The 26,957-nt window shown below is 50.9% G+C and overlaps 1 protein-coding gene across 6 annotated transcripts in view; it reads right to left on the bottom strand.

Moving 5' to 3' along the window:
* Positions 1-19,926, bottom strand: part of LHPP (phospholysine phosphohistidine inorganic pyrophosphate phosphatase) — a 126,877-nt gene extending 106,951 nt beyond the window's left edge. For 4 of the 6 annotated variants that reach the window (XR_012510074.1, XR_012510073.1, XR_012510072.1 and 1 more), the window contains exons 1-2: positions 19,728-19,924; positions 2,309-2,496 (exon numbers count right to left, since the gene is read on the bottom strand). Coding sequence is in view for 2 of the 6 variants with exons in the window: in XM_010952856.3 (XP_010951158.2) it covers positions 2,309-2,496; positions 19,728-19,852 (313 nt within the window). In the remaining 4 variants the exon portion in view is untranslated. Of the gene's footprint in view, positions 1-2,308; positions 2,497-19,727 lie in introns of all 6 variants that reach the window. The other 2 variants (XR_012510075.1, XM_074373433.1) reach the window with 1 other exon arrangement.
* Between the last annotated feature and the right edge of the window lie 7,031 nt (positions 19,927-26,957).

The raw sequence follows: 26,957 nt of genomic DNA on the forward strand, positions 1-26,957 counted from the left end.
TCAAGCAGAAGAGACCTGCCGGTACGTGCAGACGAACAGTATGCCGGGGAAGGAAGCCCTACACACAAAGAAAGGGGTAACTCGGCAGGCCTGGGCAGCTCACGCCCTGCATGGCCAGAGAAAGGCGGTCTTCAGGGTGGGCCTGCCGTCAGCTCCCAGGAGACCACCTCCAAGCCCATGGAATATTCTGCCTGGAAGGGTGTTTCTGTGTGCCTGGGACCCCAGGCCACGCCGTATCAGCTGGTCACCTGCGGGGCTGGAGACTGAGTAGCCAGGGTCAGGCCCACGGGGGCTGTATGCCGTCCTGCCTGACCCTTAACAAAGCCCTGGGCACAAGGCTCCACTGAGCTTCTCGGGGTGACAGCACTGCACACGTACTGTCACACATCGCTGCTGGGAGACTCAAGTGCATCCCAGCACAACGCCACTGGACGCTCATGCCTGGATTCTCCTGGTCTCTGCCCACACACCTCTTCCCTCTGCTGAGTTTTATCTGTAGTCTTTCACTGAAATAAACCAGATCCATGAGTAGGACCAGTTTTCTGAGTCTTGTGAGTCCTTCAAGCAAATCACCAAGCCTGAGGGTGGTCTTGGGAACCCCAACAACTAGATGTGCTATGATTATATGAAATTCAAGACGTGGTAAATTTATTTATAATGGAAAAAATCCGAATAGCGGGTGCTTCTACAAGGGCTGGGGATGAAGACTGACAGGGAAAGGCAAGAGGGAACTTTCGGGGCGATGGTAATGCTCTGGGTCTTGATAGGGGTCTGAGTTACACAGATGTGTGCATTGGTCAAAACTCAGCAAAAGTACACTTGGGATTTTTGCATTTCATTAATGTAAATTTTACATCAAAAGAAAAAACTAAACAGCTGATGAACTCTAGATCATGATGCGAAGTGTTTAGGAGAAGGGTACCAATGTCTGCAATTTACTTTGAAATGCATCGAAAAGATAAAGATGGACAGACAGAGGGAGGGATAGGTAGACACATCATGAAGGAAAAATAGCAAAATGTCCTTTGGTAAAATCAAGGTGATGGGCATACAAATATTCCAAGTAAAATTCTTTCAGCTTTGCCGCATGTTTGAAATTCTCATAATAAAACATGGTGGGGGGTGGAATTCATCAACAATAAAACTTAAAAAAAAGATTCAAAGTCTGAAAACACAGGTACATCCGTGGAAAACACAGACGCAGAATTACAGGTGAAGGGCATCCGGCTTCTCCTAGAGCGACTCCTGCTCTAATATCTGCCTATTGGACTCACTGATTAATGTCACCTTCAAGGCAAACCCTGAGTTTCCCTCTCATTTCTGGTTGTCCCACCCTCGCCCCTCCCACTGCCCTGGGGAGGGGGGATTTTCTATCTTAAGTCTCTCTCTTTCTTTGAGGATCTGTTCTAAAGACACTGGCAAGGATCCTAGATCCCAGAGGAAGCATTTTGAGAAACACGATTTCTAAAGGCTGGGCATGTCACCCTTGACTGGCACCAGAGCTGTGCACTTGATGCCCGGACCTCCAGGGAGCTCCCTCCATCTCTGGGACTGCCCTCCCATCCCCGCTGCCTGGAGGCAGAAAAGCATGCCTGTCTCTGCCAGAGGTTTCTAAGTAAAAATACCAAGTGCAGGGGAAGGAAGGAGGGGGACTCAGTGAGACGATAGGGAAGTGCCCTGAATTCTGAGGCGTTGCTTATAGCTCTGCTTTTTTAAGTATTCAGAAGGCACCAGGTAATATTGTTCCTTCCTCTTCATTCCAGAAAAACTCCCCTCTGAGGGTCAAAGGACTCTTTTCTTGCATTCAGTCTAAAATCAGGAAGTAAACATGTGCCATCTGCCGGAGAGCGGGGCTGGTCCTCACAAATACAGTTCAGCCTACGGGTCCCAGAACCCTTCAGACCTCAGTCCAGCTCTTCATCCGCTTGCTTGCTCTCTCTCTCTCTCTCTCTGACACACACACCCACCCAGAAGCTGAGATTTTGCCCCCTTGACAATTCCCTGCACTCTCATTCCACTCCAGGTCCCAGAGAGCAAACTCAGGGCCTTCTTCCGAGGCTCCATCTGGAACCTGCCTCTCAGCATCGTCTGGTACGAGGTTGGGGTGGGGATGAATGGGGCCAGGTCCCCAGCAGGGAGCCCACAGGTTTCCACCCTGAAACCCATGGGTGCCACCAGGAGCCAGGTGTTACCTCTATGTCCCTCCAGTGGTTTGGCGCAGGTGACAAGGATCCCCCCCACCGCCCAGCCCCCACCTGGAAAGGAAGCGCCTTCACCCCCACAAGGTCCCAGGGCACCGCAAGCCTACCGTCATGGACAAGCAGGTGTGGCCGCAGGCCTCGCTCCTTCAGGATCAGGCAGGTGGCTGGGGCTGGGGCCGTCACCTCGCCCTCAGAGATGTCAAAGCCCAGCCGCCGAAGCAGCCCCACCAGGTCTCCCCGGGACTTCTGTGACTCATTGGTGCAGAATCTCACCTTCAGCGGGGACCGCTTCAGTCTGGAAGTGGGGAGACAGGTGGAGGGGCTGTCAGTAGGTGGAGGGGCTGTCAGTACGCGGAGTACGTGGCCCCCTGGGGAAGGGGCTGGATGGGCACTCTTCCAAGGGCAATGGGCACGGTCCAGGGCAGACCAGGCCCTGAGCTGGGCCTCGGCTGACCCGGCGTGTTCAGGCTGGGGATTCTCAGCTGGAGCAGACTCCACAGCCGCCTTCTCACCCTCACTGAGCTTGGCACACCTGAGACTCCCCAGGTTCCCACCTGACCTCTGCCCAGGCCTCCCTGCCTACCTGGGACACATCCCCACCCCTCCACCTGGAATACGCTGCCAATTCTCCCACCTTCCAAGACCCACTCTCGACAACTTCCTGCACCACACCACGCCGCTGAGCCTGGCTGGAGGACACCTCCAACTGTCCTGGCCGCCCCTCTGGACCTCCCACCACAATGAGCATTTCCACTTAGCATCTGAGCTGAGTATGCCTCGCCTTAACTCTGTATCCCTATTTCCCAAAAGTACAAGGGCCAAGGGACTAAGCTGAGGTGTGTTTTCTCATCACTGTCACTAAAGAAAAGTGTGCAGACAGAGTTGTCAGGCACACAGGTGAGTTAACGTGACGTAAGCCAGGGATGTCGCAAAACACTGGCCGCACTGACATCCTTCCCGTCCAAGCTCACGGGAGGCTCCACGTCCTGGCTGCACCCAGGCAGGTTCTCTGAACGAAAGGCTGACAAAGCAGATATCTGAAGATGCCTCCATGAAATAACACTGGACCTTCTACAGGCAGCTACTGAGCACCCACTGAGTGCCTGGCTGGGTGCACGGAATTGCAACAGTGCCCATGGGTGAGCTCTCTGTCCCCGGGACCCTCAGCAGGTGGGTTCAGTGGGAAACTGCACAAAGGAAGGAGGATTGGTGATGGAGACAGGAGAGGTGCTGGGAAGGATCAAATGGGAGAAGAGACAGGGTGGCCAGGGAGGGTGGGAAGGTCGGGGAGGCCTCCTCCGGGAGACAGCCCAGGAGCTGAGACCTGAAGGCAAGCAAGAAGGCAAAAGAACAGTGACCAGCAGAAGGAAAGGGGACCCGGAAACAGTCAGTGCTGCGGGCCTGGCTGCGCAGGAGAGGAGGCTGGAGGGACCCCAAGCAAGGCAACCAGCAGGCCGGGAGAGGTGGGAAGAGGTGGGCCAGCCACACAGGCCTGGCCCAGAGCACACAGCTCTCCCTGGATAAACCCCAGCCACAGTGAGGGAGCCATCATATCTTGCATCTGCAGAGAGCACAGTGGGGGGTCTTGGAAGATACCAGGCTGCAAGTCCAGAGGCTGGGGAAACCTTAGGGAAAAGGTGGATGGTCTGTCCAATGTCCCCTTCTCTGACCATCCTGTGTGATGCTGCCCCCGCTCTGTCTCTACCTTTTTCTTTCTAAGAAGAAACAGTATCTCCAATCATCTCATTTATGCATTTGTCCGTCATCTCTCCCCTGGACCCATGTGCTCCATGAGGTCAGGAAGGGGGTCCGTTCCACACTCCTCAGCATCCCCAGTGCTTCACACAGGGCTTAGTGCACATCAGGCCCCCAAAAAGCGTTTGCTGATGACTGAGTGATGGAAAATCCAGATGACAGCTGTGAGATGACTCCTTCCTTAGGACACCTACTGCTTCCCCTGGAGGGTATTCTGGGCTTGCAGCCCCCTCACAAGCCCCGATGGAAACAGACAGGATTCAGTGGTGAAAACATGCACTCCCACCTTATCACGAGCCTCCAGACCCTCCGAGCACTGGAGCCGGCAGGTGTGATTTGGGAACAAATTGATAGATCAACTGACAATGGGGTGAATGCAGACAGAGAGGCTGACAATGTCGGAATCAATAACCCAGGTGATTCAGTCCTTTCTTAGTATTTGTCTTTTCTAATCAGAGGGTTATGAATTATCAATTACGTTTAGTGCTTAATTGCCCTTCATAAAGACAGCTTTTGTATTTTTAAATTAGGCAGTTAATATATTGTAACTAATAGCACCACCTTGTACATTACGGACAGATCTTCACTGATTGGCACCCGGGATGTGTGATTCGCATCCAAGTTAATGGAGCAGTTGAGAGAAGAAGTGCAGGGGGTGCCGGGGGACTAATTATTGCTAATGGATTACGTTGTGACCTTCTCAGAACAGTGAGCAATCGGTGTGACAGCGAGATGACAGTGCCTCACATCTGCTATTCCAAACACAACTTCCGTGCCCATAAAAAAATGAGTAAATAACGGAACTCACTTCAGGACACCTGAGCCACTGCTCTCCCCTGGAACACCAACGTGAGTTCATCCAAAACACATGCTTTAAAACCAAAGCACTAGCTTTAGGATTAATTCCATCCTTGGAACACCCGGTGGGAAGAGCCTGGGGAAGGCCCCTCCCTGTGGGTCTGTTCATTCGTGCCCTGGCCGCAGCCTCTTTGGAGTTTGTGACCGCTTGGGACAAGTCCCAGGTCCTCTCTTCATTTTTCTTAATTACTGAAAATAGCACGTGTTCATTATGATTATTAAAGGAGTGAAGCATGAATACGACATCACCCTGAGCCTTGCCTTGGGCTCCATGCTGTGATCTGCTTTCATCCTCACTCCCTGAGGGCAGAGCCACAAGGTCTGTGTCCCCTATGAGCACCCCCAGGGCCAGGTGCCTGGAGCACAGGGGGTGTTGAGCATGTGCTGAGGGGGTGAGAACCATGATCCGCATTCCAGAGACAAGGAAACAGAGACTCCAGGAACCAGAGACCTGAGAAGGTCATGCAGCTTGTCAGGAGTGAAGCCCACAAGGCCACAACTGAGGATGAGGTGGCGGGCGGCGGGCGAGGCCCTGGCTCCCTGGCTCCAGGGAGCCAAGGCGCTGGCGCTTTCCCAGTACGGGAAGCACCGTGCCCAGGCAAGGCCCAGCTCCTCCTCGCTGGAAGGGAAACTGACACCACAGGAGGGGAGGCTGTGTGTGCTAGCAGGACGGAAAGTGTGAAAAGGTGGGTCAGCACTGACCGGGGTGCCCTGAATGTCCAGTGCTACGAGCTGAATTGTGGCCCTCCCACAAAGTCATATGCTGAATCCCTAAGGAGGTAAGGAAAGTTCAATGAGGTCATAAGGGTGGGGCCATGATATGATGGGATTAGTGTCCCTACAGGAAGAGACACCAGAGCTCTCTCTGCCAGCACAGAGAAGAGGCCAAATCAGGACAGAGCAAGACAGCGGCCCCCTTCAAGCCAGGAGGAGGACTCTGGCCAAAAAGCCGCCCTGCTGGCACCTCGATCCTGGATGCCCGGGCTTCAGAGCTGCAGGAAGGTGAACTTCCGTTGTTAAGCCCCCCAGGCTGCAGTAGTCTGCTGCAGCAGATGAAACAGGAACCAAGCCCTCGGCATCTCCTGGAGGGGTCTGCTGCCAGATGTCAGATTCAGCCTAGGGAGGCCTGGAACACACAAATTCAATGTCAGGAAAGCCCAAGCCAGGTGTGGCTTCAGCTGTGACACGGCCTGCAAAGGGCCCCCCAGGGGGAGCGAAGTCCAGAGATTCTGGCATCGGGATGGGCCCAGCTCTGGGACAGGCCATGTCATCCCGAACCCCAACACCCAAGAACCCTCGGAAGAGGGGGCCCACCGCAGGGCCCTGGCAGTGAGGCTTGGGTCAGACAGCCCTTCTGAGACTATGGCCTCCGCCTCAGTCCACTGCACCCTCCCTGGGTCTCCCGAGAGGGTGGGGACTTGCCCCTACTTCTTGTGGCCACACCAGATCTTTGAACTGACCTTTACCTCATCCCGGAGGCCGGGACAAGCTCTGAGTGACAACGTCGCCTGGTGCAATTACCGTGCATCATATGAACCGGTCCCTTGCAAATCACCTCAGACCTCACACATCTGCTGGCTGTCGGCATCTGCCAGGGGCGCTCACCCGAAAATAATGGAAACCCTCTCATTATCGTTCCGTAGCAGGTAGAGTGCTAGGACGATTACTGGACATCCTGACTGACCTTGGCACAGCTCCACAGCCTGCTGCCCTCTAGGCTCGCCAAGCAGCAGCTGGGCAGGGGACAAGGAGGATGCCCTAGACAAGGCCCCTCCTAGCTGCGTCCGTCTCCCCACCCCACTCCAGCCTTTGGGAATCTGTCACCTTCATCTGACCCAGAAGGCCCTCTGATCACCTTGAGTCTTTGTCTTCACCCTCCCCTGTGGGCAAATCCTACTCATCCTTCAAAGCCTGGTTCATATGTCCCCTCCTCCAGGAAGCCCCCCCAGACCCCTTTCCCTACCCAGGCAGAACCCATCCACTTCCTGCTTGGCTGTCACAGCCCTTGAAGCACAGCAAAGCTTTTCTGTGAGAAGCACCTAACTGATCGAAATTCCAGCTGTGATGGGCCCGCCTGGTGATGGAACCAAGTTATTCTGGTACCCAGAGAACCTCGGGAAGAAACTCCATGCTCACTGCCAGTCCTGCCCATGGGCAACACTGCTTCACCACTGCTCTAGCGTCTGTCTCTAATCCTTTCTGGTGCAAGATTTCTAGAGAATTCCAGAGGAGAAAGCACAGTGAGCAGGATGAGCCCAGGCAGGCAGACAAGAGGATGGGCCTATACACACGATGCCAGAGCAAGGGACTCCTTTCTGCAGGCTGAGGAACAAATGTGTAAGAGAGGCACTCTGCTACTGAGCAGAGGGCCAGGTGGCCAAGTGGTGACCAGGTGCTTCAGAGTATGACGACTGTGGGCTGGGTCCCAGCTCTGCCACTTAATGGCTGTGGGACCTCCAGCGAGCTATTTATTCTCTCAGTGGCTCAGTTTCTTCATCTGGAAAATGGGGACGATAATAGCATCGATCTCACCCCGTGAGGCTCCCATGAGACCTGCAACGTGCCTGCTCGGGCCTGGCCCACGGGAGGTGCCTACTGAATGTGAGCTGAGAACACTTGCCAGTGGCTAGGCATCGTTCCCCACTCTACCTGCCCTATTTGCTCAGAGCAGGTTGGGGCGCTCGCGCACCTCACCCCAGCCACCTGTTACCAAGCAGCTAAAGTAGAGAGGCCCGCAGTTGCCAGGACCTCCCCTCCCTTGCACCCACCTGGGCTTCCAAGGAGCACCTGAGGGGGGAACGTGTGGAGGGTCTGAGAGACCAGACTAATCATGACTCCAAATTCCACGCTTCCCCCGCCCCTCAACAGGGGCGAGACCCTTACAGGACAGTGGAGGGGAGAAGGCCTCAAGTTGGGTGGGTTCCTGGGTGGGAAGGTAAGGCCACGGACTAGCAGGTCACACTTGAAGTGACAAATGAGGTTAGCGCCCAGAGGGGATGGGTGACTTTCTCGCCATCACAGAGAAAGCTGGATTTACCTTTTTTGATTTGCTCATCCCTGGGCTGGTCTTCAAAAGAGCTGTGTGAGGCCCACAGGCCCTGCTCTGGGCTGGAATTCTGGTCTCCTACCGAGGCCAGGGCCACCTCTACTTCAGTAACCTGGAACCCTCTCCTGGGTGAGAAACTCACCAAAAGGGAAGGGGAGTGTGGGGGAGGGGAGGGGTGTTTCCCCTCATTCCTGTCTCCCTGATCCACAGCCGTTCTGCCCCTGTGGCCACAACTCAGGATGCTACCTGGTAGGGTGGAAGGTCCCTGCTACTACCGAAAGGCCCAGAGCTGCAGATAAATAAAACTTTATGCCTTGGTTTTTCCAGGAGGGAAAGGACACCCACAACACTTCAGAGGGTCATTATGAACTGAAACGCAGGCGGCAGCGCTCAACCAAGATCCTCAGAGAACATTCGTCTCAGCCGCCCAGTCCATTGGTATCAAGATCTTGTCACGCAACAGGGCTCCCGGGCAGCGCCAGCCGCTGCCTGCCTTTGAGATCTTCAGCTGCTTCCCTTTGAGAAAGCCATGGAGACTGAAAACACATATTTGGAAAATTGAAACTTGCATATTTGTTCCAAGAACCCAATTTTTAAACTAGAAGATCAAACAGGAGCCTATGAACAGAGCAGGGAAGGTTCTGCAGTAGAAAAATACAGTCATTCACAGAGACCAAGGGGCTCCCACGTTGATTCAGGGAGGGACCTGGTCCAGCTCCCTGTGTGCCCAGATGATGGGCATCAGCTCGGGGTCAGGGAGCTGCCTGTGGCTGCAGCAGCAACAGAAAGGCTTTTGCCCCTGTGAGAACAGGTCTGGCTCCCCAGCTGGGGTCCTGCACCTGCACCTGGCCCATGCCCTTGGCCGCACATCCACAGGCCAGACGCCTGGGGGTCTTGAGTCCTGCTCATGAAACGGGATAACGGTACCATGTAGTCTTCTGGCTCTCCAGGGTGGGGCACACAGGACACACCATGAGCCCTGCCACGTGCTAGCATCCCCACCGGACCATGCACACTGAGGGGCCTGGGAAGGGCCTCTGCCAGGAGCTCTGGCTGTGACTCCCCCTTCTTTCCACTGGCCCCACCAGAGCAGACCTTTTGGCTAGGCTGATGGCCAGCAGTGACGTCCCTTAGGTCCCGCCCCACTCTCCATCTGATACTCTGCTGGGCAGTGTGTCGTCAGAGTCCAGACAAGGAATGGAGTCCAAAGTCAGGACAGAGAGAAGAGAAAGAACATGAGAGGCAATGACGCACGTAGCTGGCCCTGGCTAAGCCTCTCAGTCCAGTCCAGGCCAGCCAACCCATGACCTTGGGGGCAACAATGAGGTCAAATACACATGGGGCAGACCCCAAAGCCAGGGCCCTTATGGAACACATGGCACACCCCACCATGCCCAGGCCGCCTGAGCTGTCATCTAGTAGCTTCTCTCTCTGACTTGCCTGAGCCTCTGAGCTCAGATCAAAGGGACAAGCATTGCCCACAACGTCACTTTACTATTTATTAATAAACACAATTTAGAATCAAGTACATGGACAGCAAGGAAAACCATAAACAAAACAAAAGGACAGCCTATGGAATGGGAGAATATATTTGCAAATGGTGCGACTGACAAGGGCTTAATTCCTAGAATATACAAACAGCTCATACAATAACCAAAAAACAAAGAACCCAATCCAAAAATGGGCAGAACTAAACAAGCAATTCTCCAATGAAGACATATAAATAGCCAATAAGCACATGAAAAAATACTCACTATCGCTAATTATCAAAGAAATGCATATCAAAACTACAATGAGGTATCACCTCACACTGGTCAGAATGGCCATCATTAAAAAGTCCACAAACGATAAATGCTAGAGAGAGTGTGGAGAAAAGGGAGCCCTCTTATACTGCTGGTGGGAATGTAGTTTGGTGCAGCAGTTATGGAAAACAGTATGGAGAATCCTTAAAAAACTAAAAATAGACTAACCATATGATCCAGCAGTCCCACTCCTAGCCATATAACCAGAGGGAACCTTAATTCAAAAAGACACCTGCACCCCAGTGTTCATAGCAGCACTATTTACAATGGCCAAGACATGGAAACAACCTAAATGTCCATTGACAGATGACTGGATAAAGAAGTTGTGGTGTGTGTGTGTGTGTGTATATACATATATACACATATTATATATAATGGAATACTACTCAGCCGTAAAAAAGAATAAAGTAATGCCATTTGCAGCGATATGGATGGACCTAGAGATAATCATTCTAAGTGAAGTAAGTTATAAAGAGAAAGAAAAATACCATATGATATCATCTATATGTAGAATCTTAAAACATGACACAAATGAACTTATTTACAAAATAGAAACAGACTCACAAGAGAACAAACTTATGGTTATCAGGGGAGAAGGTAGGAAGGGATAAACCGGGAGTTCCAGATTTGCAGATACTAACTACTATATATAAAACAGATAAACAACACATTTCTTCTGAATAGCACAGGGAACTATATTCAGTATCTTATAGTAACCTATAATGAAAAAGAATGTGAAAAGGAATATATGTACATATATGTATAACTGAAACATTATGCTGTACACCAGAAACTGACACAACATTGTAAATCAACTCTACTTCAATTAAACAAGAAAAAGAAAAAAGAAAAAAAGGAAGAATCAAGTGCATGGGAATCTAGAAACCAGAGGAGAACTTCAAGACTGTCCAACCCAGCGGCTCATTTCACAGAGGGGGAGACTGAGGCCCAGAGCGACAAGAAGTGCCTGAGGACACGTTTCCAGGCATTATGGGTTCTTTGGACCACTCCTCAACCTTGGGAGGTCAGCCACTAGCCCGTCCTCCCCTGAGCGCGGTCACAGGTGGTCAAGTGTTTAAGAGCTGCAGGGGACAGAGGCCAGTCATTCTCAGGATAAGGTGGAAGCCTGCCCTGTGGGAGACGACACACGCACAGCACCTCTGCCACCTCCTTCCTGTGTGGCCAAGGCTTGTTACCTAACCCTCTCCAACCTTAGTTTTCACATCTGTAAAATGGGGCACTAGCAGTCACTACTTGATAGGACTATAGTGAAGCACCTGGTACACTGCAAATACTCAAGGAATGACAGTGAAGACGATGGTGCTGACAACGACAACCACACCTATGGTAAGCCAGGTACTGGGTGCTGGGGACATCGGGACCCTCTAGGCAGGTTGTCGGACAGGAAGCCAGACGCCCAGGGAGCCCAGGACAGCAGAAGGAGCCAGCAGGTAAGGGAGGTCTGCTAGATGAAGCCAGAGAGCCTCATCCAGGGGCACTGTTAAGGAAGAGGGTAAAGTTCAATCCAGCAAAGGGAGCCTGGGGTAAAAACTCAGGGCTGAACTGTCCTGGCAGACATCCCAGGGGCACCCAGGACAGAGGGAGCCCCCACAGTAGTTACAGCAGCTCCCCGTGAATGGCTGCCTCCCGCTGACCCCCATGTCCCTCACATGCTCATGATGAATCCTAGAGACGGACTGAGAAATGGGTCAATGTTCCCATCTGCAGATGAGGACCTGGGGTTTGGAGGGGCCAAGTGACTTGCCAGGGGCACATCTTGGACAAGAACCCTTTAATACTGCCCTCATGAAAATATATACAAATGAGAAAAATACAATTCCCTGGGCAGAGCTGAGCGATTTTGTTTTGAATTTGCATGAATTTCAACTGAAACTCTTCTTATCTTCTTATTCGTAAAATAACCATCTCTTCACCATTAACTGACCCTTCAGGCAACAAAATGCTCCTCTGGCTCCCAGACGGGGACCAAGTAAAGTGTTGGTTTAAAAGGAAATGTCTGACTCAACTCTTACGCCCCATGACACAGGTGTTACAGGTGGGAAACTGAGGCACAAAAAGGCTGAGGCGCTTGCCTGAGACCATATTACAACAACAGGGCGGAGCTGAGGCTCGAAACCCAGGCCCTCACACACCAGAGCTGACATCTACCATTTTTTAGGGAAGGGTGCTGGCCCCCACTCTCCTTCCTCATGAGGTGGCTTTGGGCAAATCCTGTCACCTCTCTGAGCCTCAGGCTCCTTTTCTACAAACTGGGCAGCATCCTGCCAGCCCCAGAGTGGTAGAAAATCACCCTGCACAACCACACAGGCAGTGCCTGGGCAGGGCTGCACCAACACGGCTTCCCTGTACATTCTTGGGGCGCTGGGCAGGGGTCACAACTCCATTCGTGGACTTTATGAGTGATCCGCGCCATTCTCACCCCCTAAGCGGCCAGGGCCTTCCTACCAGAGGCAGCATCGTCGGGATAAACCAGTAACTCTGCTCCAAGATCCCCGGCCTGGCTGCCCTTGATTTCCATAGGCTGGCCCCTGCCCGCCGAGGCTGAGATCAGAAACAGCTCTTGTCACGACAGTGTGGCCATGATGCAGCCTCACACATCCCCCGACGTCCCTCGGTTTCCCTCCACACAAGTCAGGATCACAATTCTGTCATTACTGTACCCGAGGGTGGGTGTGTCACCTTTATCTTTTTGAACAAAAGTGGTATTTCACACACAATATTCCATAAACTTTTCACTGACTATATACAACATTCATGTCACATCAACTAATGTCAACTCCAAACAGAGCTACCGTGTTCTTTGTTAACAGCTGCGGAATATTCTGCAGTCGGGATAAACCATAACTTGTTCCCTCATCCCCTCCTGATAGATGGGCAGGTTGTTCAGCCACAAATACAAAATTATACACACGTATATACACTGTTGAGCTCTCTACTACCCCAGACTTCAGCACTGTTATTCATCAAGACACTTTTGTCATGTTCACTTAACTCGTAATCAATATTACATACTTGAACAGAGGAAAATATACACTATTCAAACACTGCTCTTTTATCTGTTTTTTAAAATTTGGGGGGTTCTGCCCCAGATTTCATTTAGGAGATAAACGCTCTGAGGCTCCATAACTGGAAACCCCTGGCTCGGGATATGCGGGGAACTCCAGCCTCCAGGGGCCTGGAGCATCAGGGCTGCCCCCGGAGTGTGGGGGCCGTGGGGGTGTGATGGGAAGACTATGAGGCTGGACCAGAGCCAGGAAGGGGAGGGGCTGCTTTTTAAAATCCTCTGTGCTTTTGGGGAAACAGAGGGAAAGGAGTGGAAGGAAGCACAGGGTCCTTCCTGGGGGAATGGGGGAATGACCAGGATGGAGCAGGTGACAAGGATTTGGACTTTTTACTTAGCACATTCATGCACAGTTGGATTGCTTACAAGAAGGAAGCCACCTGTGACTTGCGAAGCTTGAACTACAGATATTCTGAAACGAGAACTCAGCCTGGGAGGAGAGCATTGTGCCCTGCCACCCGCCCCAGACCCCTCCCCAGCTCTGAAGATGGCCTGCTCACCCCCGGAGAGCAAATGGCAGCCCAAGTGACAGGGCATTCTCAACAAACACCCCTTGTCCAAGGTCCAGGCTGAGTTAGGAAAGCTCCCATTGGCCGAAACAAACTCAAACAAACGGCCAGCCCTCTGAAATCCTTAAGGGCCCCCTCTGCCAGGTGCTGGGCCACGTGTGGAGGATGGGATGAGGCAACGCAGTGAGGTGCCTGGCTCTCCCGCAGTCCTGGTAGCCACTGTTACTGCTGCCACTCCTGGGACCTGCATCCCCAGGGCCCGTTGGTGCCTGGGTGGCCAAGCATCAAGGAGGGGGTTGGTCCTACAGCCGCACTTCAGACTAGGCTCCCTGGCCCTGTTCCTCGGTTCTAGGACCTGCTGGGCGGGGCCTGAGCTTTAACAAGGTCGAGGGCTTCCGGTGCACACTTGGAAGGAAGGGTCTCAGGTCTGTTAGTCCTGGGTGGGAATTGCTTTATGAGGCTGCCCCGGGCCGAGGCCGAGCCTGCTTCCTTCCGCCCGGCCGCTAAAAGGCTGGGCCGCACGGGCCCAGCAGATGTGCTTTAGTGTCCTGAGACAGGATGTAGTAAATGCCCACTCGCTTTCACATGCAGATGCCTCCAGGGCTCCCCTTTGTGCCGACAAGCCCCTGGGACGGCCCCTGCAGCCCCTGCTGTGCCCAGCCCTGCCTCTGAATGGCTCCCCTGGGGGAGCCCAACTGCTCAAGAATAGACTCCAATAAAGGGCCTGTTGGGGGGGACCCAGGCCGGTTACAGCTGTCCCATGACCACGCCCGCCCACAAGTTCCAGAGCAGTAAGAGGGCCCCACCTGGCCAGCACCAGCCCCAGCAGCTCCAGGAAGGAATCAGCATGGCCCAGACCTTCTGTTCTCCCATCTGGGATGCTCCTGGCCCAGATGACAGCGTCAGAGCCCAGCTCACACACCACCGGGTCTGTGAGGCCGAGCCCCCCAACCCTGGCTCCGCATCTCCCCACCTGACACTAACCTTTCCCGAGCTCTGCACGCTGATCTCCCCTGACTTCTCACACTGAACCATCAGCTTCACGAGGGCAGGGATTTCCATCTGCCCCATTCACTGGGGCCTCCAGCAGTGTCTTCAGTATAAAAGCAGCACTCAGTAAATATCTGTAGGGTGCGTGAGTGAATGAACAGATGAACGAGGGCATCTTTAATGAGAAGCAGGGCAGTCCTGTGGGGGAAACTGGGGCTTGGAGTCAGGTGCATTGGGGGCTGGGGGTGCGGGGGACCCTGGATCAGCCACCTTCTCCACTTCTGCCGGTTTCCGAATCTCTCTGGCTCAGTCCTCATTTAGAAAAGGGCTGGCTGTAAAGGCAGTTTCTGTGGTCAGACACCTAACTGGGACCTTACAGGCCTCCCTCCATCACTGGTGACCGCTATTTTAAAAGGCAGAGTCGGGAAAAAAAAAAAGCAGAGTCGATACTCCCCAAGTGCTCTGTCTCCGCAAGAAGGTGGGAACCGTTCAGAAAACCTGAGGACACCTACTACCACAGAAAGGCTAGGGAGAGGAGTGAGAACCTGCAGTGTTGGGAGCCACCATGGAGGCACACGCTCCCCACGACCCCGGGACCCCCATCAGGCCGTCCCTCTGAAGCGCTGCTCTCCCCTAGGGGCTTCCTTTGAGCTCCCTCGAGACTTCAAAGCCAGCTCGCACATCAAGGAGGCACAGAGAACAGGGGGTGGCTGCCCAGTGCTATTCACCTTGGCCCCCGGGACCTGTTCCGTCAAGCTTCCTGGGAGAGTCTATTCTTGGCTTAGCCACCACGATAGGGAAAGAGCCATATCCCCATGTCTGACATCACCACGGAAACGCCAAAAGCTGGCGGCTTTTCCCGGGGGATGTTTGTAAGCTCATTGAGGGTCTAGACGCCAGGCTTGAGGAGGGCATGTGGGGCTTCCTCAGGCCTGAGTGTGATCAGCCGGCCACTGGAGGCCAGGCCAGTCTTTCAAGAGCTGGCACAAGAGCTAAAGAGAGAAAAGGAAAGTGGGTGAGAGCCAGAGGGTGCCGCAGTGTGAGGGGCCCAGGCTCTGTGGGTACTGGGGCTGCTCAGGGCTCTGTCAGTGAAAATCCCAGCCAGGAGTCTGCGCAACTGGGAGCAAGGTGGTGAGGTGGGGGGAGGGGGAGGGGCCACAAAGGTCACTTGAGAAGGCCCTGGGGAGTGGGAGGAGGGATGGGGACAGGGTCCTGTGGCATGCAGCCCAGGGGGGTCTCAGAGGGACCAGACCATCATTCTCCAGGCTTCTGGGCAGCATTATGATAAACTCCCCTGAGATAAAGAACAGTGTGTTCCCTCCCTGAAAACAACCCCACACACTCCAGGGAAGATGCTTCTTCACTCCCTCAGCTACAAAACTGGCTGGGATGTATTTTAGGACTGTTATTACATCTCTGCTAGATTTATTCAGTGTAGCTGCTACCAGAAACACTCCAGCTAGATAAACCAGCTGAGTCAAAGCAAATCAAAACTAAAACTTGCGGTGATCCGTTGGAAGATGCCAGCACAGAACCCACAGAGGTTAATGGACCCGGGACCACCCTCCTTCATGCATGCCACACCCCGGAATACGTGCAGGCTGGACAGTGTGTCGGGGTGAGGGAGGGGGAGCATCACCCAGGAAAGGCTGTTAAAGAGAAGCCCCTGACTTTTTAAAATGCCTGCCTCTCCTTCAAAGGACTCTACATATGGGTCCTGCACAGAAGGTAGGAGTCAGGCAGATCTAGGTTCCCATGATCCCTGGGCCATCCCAGCTGAGACCCTGGCAAGCCTTGAGCCACAGTGGCCTCAGCTGATCAAGGGAGATAACAGCCCCTCCCACTCCTGTGCTGTTAAGGGGGACTAAATGACATAGGCATGAATGCGCAGCACAGAGGACGTGCTCTTGGAGAGCACCCAGCTTTGCTGGTGCTGGGAGACACCTGGAGCCTCACCGGCCCAGGAAGGGTGCACATCAGACCCACGTGACTGACTGGAAAACAAGGGCTTACAAGCAGCCCTACCTATTCCAAGGCCACTGCTGAATCCACTCTGTGCTCCTCAGCAGACAGTGGATGCGGAGGGACGGAGGCTTTGTCCACATTCTTGACCTACTTTACTTTTCAGGTGTTTTATATACAAAAGTGACCCTGCTTAAATGCAAAGGACTGACAAACCCACGTACTGTTGAAGACATGGAGCAACGGGGACTCTCGCGTAAACCGCTTTGGAAAACGATGCAGCAGCATCTTCTAGCGCTGAATGTGCACCGATCTCGTGACCAGCAATTCCACCCCGAGGTCTATGCCCAGCAGAAGCGCATCCATGCATTCACAGAGACATGTCCCAGAACCTCATGGCAGCACTAGTCAAAAATAACTGAAGCAGGAAACCACACTCCCTCAATAGTAGAATATATGTGTATATTATTTTAATACAAAGTTGTTTTCAAGTGGCCCTCATTTTAAAAGAATTCAAGGCATATATAACAGGAATTTCTGTATTAACATAGGACGTGAGACTTAAACGTCATACTCATAGGGTCTATTGTGTGCCAGGCACTGGGCCAAGAACCTGACACGTGTCATGAGCCGTCATGACACCTGCCTGCATCCCTCTCTGCCCCACTCCATCCCCTCAGATGCTCCAGTCTGACACAAGAGTCTTTCGGGTTTTTTTGCTTTAAATTTTTTTTTGGTTATTTTTTGGGTGGGGGAGACAATTAGGTTTATTTATTTATTTACTTTTTTAAGAGGAGGTACTGAGGATTGAACCCAGGACCTTGTGCATACTAAGCATGTGCTCCACCACTTTGAGCTATACCCTCCTCACCGGAGTCATTCTTTATTTCATCTTCTCCCTGGTCCCCACAACATCCAATGTATCGGTAGGTTCCACTAGTTCTACTTCCAAAACAGCTCTTTAATTCACCCCCTTCTCTTCACCTCCATTGCCACCCCCCTAGTCCAAACCCCATCTTTTCTCCCTGGACCACACAATGGTCCCCAGGGAACTGGCTGTCCTGTCCCTGTTTCCTCTGGAGCCCTGCCATCTGCCCCACTGCCAGCCATTCCCCACGCTGCAGCCAGAGAGATCTTCTTAAAACATTTTTTGTGTATGTATAAATGAATCACTATGCTGTACACTAGAAATTAACACAACATTGTAAACTGACTATACTTCAATTAAAAAAATTTTAAAACTTTTGGTGTGGTATTTTTTCTAGCATTATTGAGATATAGTTGACAAAATATTTGTAATTTATTATCTTGAATGGGAAATACATTCACATAGTTCAAAACAGTTTAAAAAATGTTTATATACAAAGCTACACAGTGAAGTCTTGTTCCCACCCCTCCCCCTAGCCACCCAGTTCTCCCCAGTCACTTGTCTCCCAAGTCTTTATAAAGGGAGTGAAGCTCTTCCCTCCAGGTTCTTTATGCAAACACACCAACAGGAATACATGCCTGAATGTCTGCCTTTTCCACTCAGGAGGCAGTACAGTGCACACCCTGCCCCGTGTCTGCCATCTTCACTGACGGTATGTCTACACGGCAGTCGTGCTCATCCTGTTTCATGCAGCGTGGTACTCCACCATACAGATGGAGAGATCATAATACTCCCCTATGGATGGACAGCTGAGCTATCTCCAGTCTCTTGCTATTTCACCTAGCATGTCATTTCTCATGGATGAGGTAGGACAAATTCCCAGAAGTGGAACTTCTAACAGGTAATGCCAATGCACCTTCCATGAGCAATATAAGACAGGGTCTGTTTCTGCAAACTCTCACCAGGAGGAAGCGGTCCCAAAGTTTTGGATTCTTGCCAATTTTCTCAAATGGATGAAAAGGCATCTCAGTATTGCTTTAATTTGCATTTTTCTTATTTAAGTAAGGCTGAGTTCCCTTCCTATGCTTTTCCTTTGTCCTTTTATTTATTTTTCTTTTCTTGTGAATGAATTATTTACATCCTTTGGGCATTTTTCTTTTGGGCTGTTGATCTTCTGTTGTGGTTTTCTAGATTTTGAGGCACAGCTGCAAAGGTCTTCTACTTCCAGATTTCAAAGGGAATCTCTCCTGTTTTCATTTGCTACGTATATGGTTTCACTTTTCACATTTAAATTTCCTTAAAACATAAATCAGATCACTCGGATGGCCCTTCTTACTCTCTGGTTCAGTCCCATACCTCCTCCTCACAGCTGTCCCTGGACCCTCTGCAGCACAGGCCAGCCTCACCCCTGTCACACTCTCAGTGCCCACCTTCCTCACATCACTTACGCCAAGCTGGTGACTTGGTTTACTCATTGGTGTCCAGGTTTACTGTCCATCTCCCCTCCAGACATGAGCTCTGTGAGGCCTTGTTTGCCCCAGTCACAGCCCTAAGACTCTGGCCTCCTGCTCCCCCATACGGGGCCTGCTTCATCCCCAAAACACAGCCCAGTGCCCTCTGCCCCATTCCCACAGGTACAACCCACATAATGCTCTAGACTGTGACAGAGCTGGTCTTAAGTCCTGGGGTAAAGGAAGATCACGACAGAGGCCAGGAAGGCATTTAAACCTAGATTTTGACCCCAGGGCCGCCAGGAGTCTCCTAGGTCTGCCTTCTATACACGCGAGACAAGGCCTTGTCTCCCTTTCCTGAGTTCCTGGCTCCCCAGACACCCCCTGTGCTGCTATGCAGGGCAGTTTGGCTCCCATACAGACAGGTGTGTAGGGTCTCTGAAGAGGGCCAAGAGGCTCACTTAACTGCCAGCTACAGGTAGGTAAACTGAGTCCCAGCAAAGTCAGGCCACCAAGCCAGGGTTCCCCAGCTAGTGACCCTGGGAGGCCAAGTCCTGTGCAATTAACCCTGCCTGACAGCCCATCAACACCATGGCAGCACCGGCCTGCGATGCCAACAGCAATTACAAAGCGCAGGGTCCAGGGGATCCAAAGGTGGTTCTGACAGTGTCCTCTGTGCACAAGACCTAGGGGACAAGATACCCTCCTACCGTCAAAACAATCAATTCAGTCCAACTGAATTATAATGCCAGGTACATGTGTAATTTAAAGTTTTCTGGTAACCACATTAACAGAAGTCAAAAGAAACAGGTGGAATTAACTTGTTTTATTTAACCTAGTATATTTAAATTATTATCACTTCAATATGCAACCAATACAAACCAATACAATGAGCTCTTTATCTTTTCCTCATTAAACCTTCAAAATCTGGTGTGGATTGTACACTGACAGCACATCTTAACTCAGCCTGGCCACATTCCAAGAGCTCAGCAGCAACCAGCAAGGGGCTGCCCTGTTGGACAGCGGCGCAACTCTAACCAGCAGAGGCCGTGTGCTCGCACAGGGGCGCCGGGTCCCTGGTACACCTGGAGGCTGCAGCGGGGTCCTCCCCTGGGGCTACCCCTCAGCTCGCCGGGCAGCGGCCGGCGCGGGACCTGCTGAGCGCGGAACCAGGCGCCCAAGGCGGCAGCGCGGCCCACTCACCTGGCCACCGCCTCCACGGAGCCGGCGATCGGCTCGCCGCCGCCCTCACCGCCGTCGTACAGCACGCCCGAGATGTCGAGCAGCACCCCGCGCACGCCAGCCAGCAGCTCGCCCCAAGCCGCCATCGTGCCCCGCCGTGCGCCTCGGGCCCCCGCGTCCCAACCCGTAGCTGGAAACCGCGGCCGCGCTCGCCGCGCAGGGGCACCTGGGAAGTGTAGTCCCGCGGGACCCGACCGGGTGGGGCGGGGCCGGCGGGGAGCCGCGGGGCTGCGCCTCCCGACTCCGGCGTCACGCGCCCCAAAATGGGACCCTTTCCCCCTGCAGATCAGTGGACAGAGCGCGGAAAAAGCAGAAAACAACCCACTGGGAAACAATCAACCTCCCTAAAAGATCAGAGCAAGGCAAAATGGAACGACAAGGAGGCACCTACCTGTTAAAGTAGCAAACATTAAAGAGACGAGGCAAGACCTTCACTGGTGTTCTCAGCCTCTGGTCCGTCCGGTGACAGTCCTAAAAGCAAGTTGATAGTTGGGCCCATTGATGGGACAGTCCTGCGTGCCTGAGAAGCAATAATAAGAAAATGAACCTAAAAAGGAAAGAAAGAAAGAAAGAAAATGAACCTAAAGACAAGTCTGCAGTGTAAGCTATAATTCCAGAACAAGCTGGAAAAAAAGTGCGTTCAAGGACCGGAATTGTTCAAGAAATTATAGGATGGCTACTGAGAGAAATATTATGCCACCAAAAAGGAAGACCAGGTTACAACATGGAAAATGCTCATGTTATGACATTGTATGAAAAAGCAGAATAGAAAATTGTATGTAGACCACAGTCTGCAAAAATAAAGATGCACAGGAATGGGGCTGAGAAGAAAATGGGAATATTGCAGTGTGTTGGCTCAGTGAGGTTCTGGATGAATTTTTACATTCTATTTAATGTTACAACATTTTTGTAACACTTTTATAAAAAACAGGTAGAAAAGGGGGAAGAGTATCCTTGGCTGCCCCTCTGACCCTTTCAAGTGTTTAAGTTGAAATTTGAAAAAAAATTGACTTCTCTTGTCCTGACTTAGCTTTAAGGTTTCAAAAGAAGACCATGTTAAGATGGCCACTTTGTTTCAGGCTCTTGACTCACAGATAGGACAAAGACTTCATCAGCATATTAGAACTTTAATCCAGTTCAGTGAATTGTGCATGTCAAGTTGATAAGTTTACTGGAGAAACTGTGTGTACTCTGTTGATTATACAGGAAAAACATAAAATGTAGTTCCTGCCCTTGGGGGATTTACAATCTGGTTAGGGGAGAAACAAGCATGAGACCTTAAATTGAGCATGGTTCTTAGTTGCAGACAACAGAAACCATACCAGCTAGAGGGGTATGTTTACATAGGGCATTAAGGAGCTCACAGACTTCCAGGAGGACTGGAGAACCAAGCTCAAGGACCACATAGCCAAGAGCCATGCAGCTATGAGAAATGGCCAATTGTATTGTTCTATTGGAAATAAACTGCCCCATCACTTGGCTCCTAAGATAACAGGGATGTGATAGTACAGCCCCCAAAGAACCAAATCTGCCACTGTACCTTCTGAAGATTCTACCTGTGGCCACCACCTCCCTTTTATGATGTCTGGCTTGGTGGAACCTAATCCAACCTGCAAGGGAGTCTGGGAAATGCAGCTTTTAGCCTTCCAGATTCTATGGTACAGGAGCTGAGTGAGTCAGTCTGGATAATCTACCACAAACATCATGATCCATACATCATCCATGCATTAGGCCCAGTAGGACTTAGGGGTCCAAAAAGGTTTCAAGTGAGATCTTTGCCTTTGAGTCAAGACTGGACCAAAAGTGGGTACACTTTTAAGATGACTGACCATATGTGGGCCGAGTGCCATTGAGTGACAGACACAGCCAAGAGGATGGGCTCTGTGGGCCGTGAAGGGCAGCAATGGTCTCTGAGCAGAGGGGCAGCCTGAAATGCACCTTGAAGAATGATTGGGCTTTAGCTTCATGCCAAGGAAAAGGAGGAGAAAGGGCATTTCTGCCTGTGGTGGTGATTCCATGCACAGTTCTCCCTCCTCCACTAGCTGTACATGACCTTGGGCAAGTCACTTTCTACATCTAAGATTATGGTAGACAGAATAATGGCCCCTCGAAGATGTCCACATCCTACTCCCCAGAACCTGTGAATGTGTTACTTTACATGGCAAAAGGGACTTTACAGGTGTGATTGAGCTAAAAATCTTGAAGTGGGAGATTATCCTGGATGATCCAAATGGGTTTAATCTAATCACATGAATCCTTATAAAGGAAAAAGGGAGGCAGGAAAGTTAGAGTTAGAGAAGGAGACATGACAACAGAAGCAGAGGTGAGAGAGATTTGAAAATGCTACGCTGCTGGGCTTGAATACAAAGGGGCCACAAACCAAGAAATGCAGGTGGCCTCTAGAAGATGGAAAAGGCAAAGAAATAGATCCTCCCCTTGTAGCCTCCAGAAGGAATGCAGTCCTGCTAACACCTTGAGTTTCGGACTCCTTGACTCTAGAACTGTAAGAGAATAATAGGAAATGAATACAGGGACCCAGGTCCCTCACTTGAAGAATGACAATGATGGTCCAAGACAATAAGTCTCTAAGTGTGGGCTCAGACCTGACCCAAAAGTCCACGACCTTTCTTTGGCTGTAATAGGAGAGGAGCATTGTGTAAGTTAGAGTTGCATTTGGCTGCACATAACAGAAACCCACTCAGACAGAGTTAACTTTTTCTCATATATCAAGAAGCCCCGAGAGGAAGACAGCCCTGGGCAGGTACAACAGCTCCAAGGACCATCAAGAAATAGGCCACTTCCATCTTTCTGCTCCACCATCCTTAGCGTATATCTTTCACCCTCATGCTCTCAAGGTGCCTGCTGCACCCTCAGGCATTACATCCACATTTCAGGCAAGAAAAAGGGAAGGAAAATGGAAAAGGGTCTGTGACAGCTGGGTCTTGCCCTTTATACCAGGAAAAACAAAAGCTATCCCAGAATCCTGACCCAATAGATTCTTGTTATATCTTTTGGGCCAGAGCTTGTCAAGTGGCAGATTAACACTCCGGTGTGCAGGGATGCATATTTCATCAACAAACCTGGGCCTCTTGCATTTCCAATAACAAGTCTACAAATCATGTCTGAATTTCAGCTTAAACATGAATCCTTCCAATCTTCTATTGCTATAGTAGGTGTGTGTAACCCTTAAGGCAATGGTGGTAGGAGGTGGGGCCTTTGGGAGGTGATTAGATCATGAGGGTGGAGCCCTCACAAATGGGATTAGTGCCCTTATAAGAGAACCCAGAGAGCTAGCTTGTTCCTTCCACCATGTGACAACACAGTGAGAAGTTAGCAGTCTGCAACCTGGAAGAGGGCTCCCCCGCCCCAGAATCTGAACATGCTGGCACCCTGATCTGGGACTTCCAGCCTCCAGAACCATGAGCAATAAATTTCTGTTGTTTATAAGCCACTCATTCTATGGTATTTTGTTTCAGCAGCCCAAATAGAGAAAGAAAAGAGAAAGAAGGAAGTAAAACTGTGCAGGCAAAGTTAGCTGGTGCCTACTACCCACAGGGACTCTTTGTTCTCACCAAAGTCTGTCTTCCCTGGAAAGTGACACCAGACCAAGTGAGGCCTACGTGGGCCAAGGGGTCTTCTGTTTTACTGAGATGGGCCATAGTGAAAAAAAGTAGAGATCCCTTGATCTAGAAGTGCCTCTCCAGCTTTAGTGTGCATTAGAATCACCTGCGGGGCTTATTAAGCGAAGTAAGTCAGAGAAAGGTAAAAATCATATGATGTTGCTTATAGGTGGAATGTAAAAAAAAAAAAGATACAAATTGTATTTACAAACCAGAAATAGACTCATAGACATAGAAAACAAACCATGGTTACCAAAGGGGAAAGGAGGGGATATATTAGGAGTTTGGGATTAACAGATATACATTACTATATATAAAAATAGATAAACAACAAGGACCTACTGTATAGCACAGGAACTGTATTCAATTTCTTGTAATAAGCTACAATGGAAAAGAATCTAAAAATACATGTATTTATGTATATATATGTATAGAACTGAATTACTTTGCTACACCTGAAACTAACATTATAGATCAACTACACTTCAATAAAAATAAAATAAAATAAAGAATATGAAACAACAAACAAACACAGGTTTAGATTCAGGAGGCCTGGGATGGGCTGGTGAACCTGCGTTTCTGACAGGCTCCCAGGCAATACTGATGCTGTTGCTGTCTGGATAAGGACCGTGTTTCTCGAATTTTAAGGTGCATGTGAATTACCTGGAGACCTTATTAAAATGCACATTCTGATTGAGTAGGTCTGGGGTGAAACCTGAGATTCTGCATTTCTAACGTGCTCTCAGGTAGGCTGCTAGGGCTGGTCCACAGACCTTCCTTTAAGTAACCAGGGTCTAGATTCTAGACTCCAGAGTGACCTCTCATGCCTCTGGCAGCTCTGATAGTCTATGACCCTGTGGTTTTTTGATTTCCTAAAAAGAGATCACTTTGCAGGGGAACAGCATGTTCACAATATTGCCGGCATATGTGCATGTTGTTAATAGAGGTGCTGATTGTCCCGGTTGTAAATTTTGCTCCCCGCTGGCTTCTTCCCTCCTTCCTGTGGCTGCAGCACTGTCTCCAAGCAGACAATGCGGGGAGGCTCAGGATCTCTGCTCAAGTGCTTCTGAGTAACCTGAGCAAAGGTTTGTGGGCAAGGATACAACAAGTGATGCTTTCCTGGGATTTCCATTTTCCTTCGGCCTTTCTTTGGCCATGGAGCCACCTGTTCCCTGTTCATATAAAGAGTGGGGAGTTGGCAGCTTTCAATCGGTCTGCTGAATTAGGAGGATCTGGCCTCAAACCATCAGCACACTCCCATGAGACACTTTTTATTTACAAAGATGTGGGCAGGGGTAAGGGAAAGCTGCAAAGAACTTGTACTCGGAGGCTAGCAACAGCAGAACCTTTACCACCCCGAGGCCTGAGTTCTTACTACAACCATGTAAGACCTACAGCTGCACGAGAGCTGTGGCCTTTGGTACAGGAACGTGGCCGCTGACCTGTAGCTGGGTGGAGGGAAGTCAGTAGCCACTTTCCTCCCATCTCTTCTGTCCCTGCAGTTTTCTTTTGCAAAGAGCGTGGTCACCCAGTGTAAGAGCATAAGGTTGTTCCACAAATGCATGGGATTTTCCCTAAGGAAGTTGGAGCCATTGTAAAACCATACCTACATCTAAACATTTCTAGATCTTATTCTTATTTTCAACTTAGCCTGCACCACCTCTTAAGGTGGGGGGTTTCCAGTCTATCTTAATCAGACTGGGGAGCCTTGGGTTTATGCTGTTGGGCCACAGTTTATTCCTTTCAACTCTTCAACATGCTAAGCACCAGGTGCTAACAGGCTCAAAGACAAGTGCTGTGTGGCCCTGGCTTCAGGACTGTCTGAGGACCAGGCATTCTCTATCCCACACAGTGGGATAAAGGCTGTGGCAGTTAGGGAACTTTGACCCCGGCTAATTGAATTTCAGAACTGGGGAGGGGAGCAAGGGGAAAGTTGGGAAGGTCATAAGGCAATTTACAGAATCAAAGGAAATGCTCAGCAACCAGACCTCAGAAAGTACCAGAACCATGAGTTCCAGGAGTGGGAAATGGCCGATGGTTTCTTTCAGGCATTGTTACTAGATGAGGCAGCCTCAGGCCAGTGTCAGTCACTCTGCTTCAGATTCCGGGGCTGGGTGGGGGGCCTGATTGGTCCTGCAGGAGGCCACTCCCACCCGAGGCCCTCGATTGGCAGTCCCACCACTACTGCACGTAAGGGGGATATCTGAGCAAAGTAAAACTACCAGTCCCAGGAAAGGGGGTGAGGATGCCGATCCAGCGAAAGCAAGAGAAGTCCACCCAAGCCAGATGGACGCCTGTGGGAAGGAGCACCCGGCTCAGCCTGGACAGTCGGGAAGGCCTCACAGAAGAAACAGAACTTGAACAGAGGAGTCTTGAAGATGAAAGGAGGTTCCCAGATTGGCATGGGATAAAGAGAGCATTGCTGGAAAGACATGCACACAGGTCTGAGAGTGAGTTCTACCCAGGGCTCTTCCAACTGCCAGGATTAGAATGCCCCTCAGAGGTGTGTGGTGGTTAGTTTCATGTATCAACTCAGCTGGGCCATAGGTCAAATGTTGTTCTGAATATATCTGTGAGGGTGTTTTGGATGTAACTAATATTTAAACTGGCAGACTGAGCAAAGCAGATTGTCCTCCCTAATGTGGGTGGGCCTTATCCAATCAGTTGAAGGCCTGAATTGACCAAAAAGGCTAACCTTCCTCTGAGTAGGAGAGTTCTTCCTGCCTGACAGCCTTCAAACTGGGACAATGACCCCCCTCCCCCACCCCCTGCTTTTCAAGTCAAATTGGAACACTGGCTGGCTCTTCCTGGGCTTTGAGCCTGCCAGCTCACCCAGATCTTAGGACTTGCCTGTCTTCATAATTGCATGAGCCAATTCCTTTTTAAAAAATAATCCCTTTGTATCCATCTCTATTTCCATCTCCATCTCTATCTCTATATCCTTTTGACCCGTTTTCCTTGTCCATTGGGCTCAAATACCCACCACTGGCAGGAAACATGCTCCGAGGGCTTAATTCCAACTCCTGGGAGAGGGATTTGACTGGTCCAGCTCAGCTGGTTAAGCTGGCTGCATAAGGCAGCCCAAGGAATAGGCTAGCCCATGGGTCAGGTGTCTATCCCCCCACAGCCTCCACCCAGCCCACTGCCCACTCACCAGCATCCAGGGGCTGGCCAGGGTCTCTGAGAAGGGAGCATGCGTGGGCAGGGGACCCACACACATCTCACCCAGAACACAGCCTGTCCAGGGACCAAGGCTGAACAGACAGCTGGGTTAGATAGTCAAGAGCCTTGCATTCGGTGCTAACACCTTTAGTCTTTACCCCACAAACCACAGTAGCCATGGAAACACCGAAACAGTGAATCAGGTGAGCTCACTTGACAAATGCACAGTGGGGATGGCAGACTGCTGACCCACAGACCTGTTTCTGATAGCCTGTTTTTCAACATTTTGAATTAGTTACCAGCTTGAAAACTTTGGCGATGTCACATAAGAATTCAGATTTCCAATTTCTTTGGGGCAATACAGAGATCTGGCAGGACTGATCAGCCTTCCTGCAGGGTCACTGTGCAC

Source organism: Camelus bactrianus, chromosome 11 (assembly GCF_048773025.1).
Source record: "Camelus bactrianus isolate YW-2024 breed Bactrian camel chromosome 11, ASM4877302v1, whole genome shotgun sequence".
Taxonomy (NCBI): Eukaryota; Metazoa; Chordata; class Mammalia; order Artiodactyla; family Camelidae; genus Camelus; species Camelus bactrianus.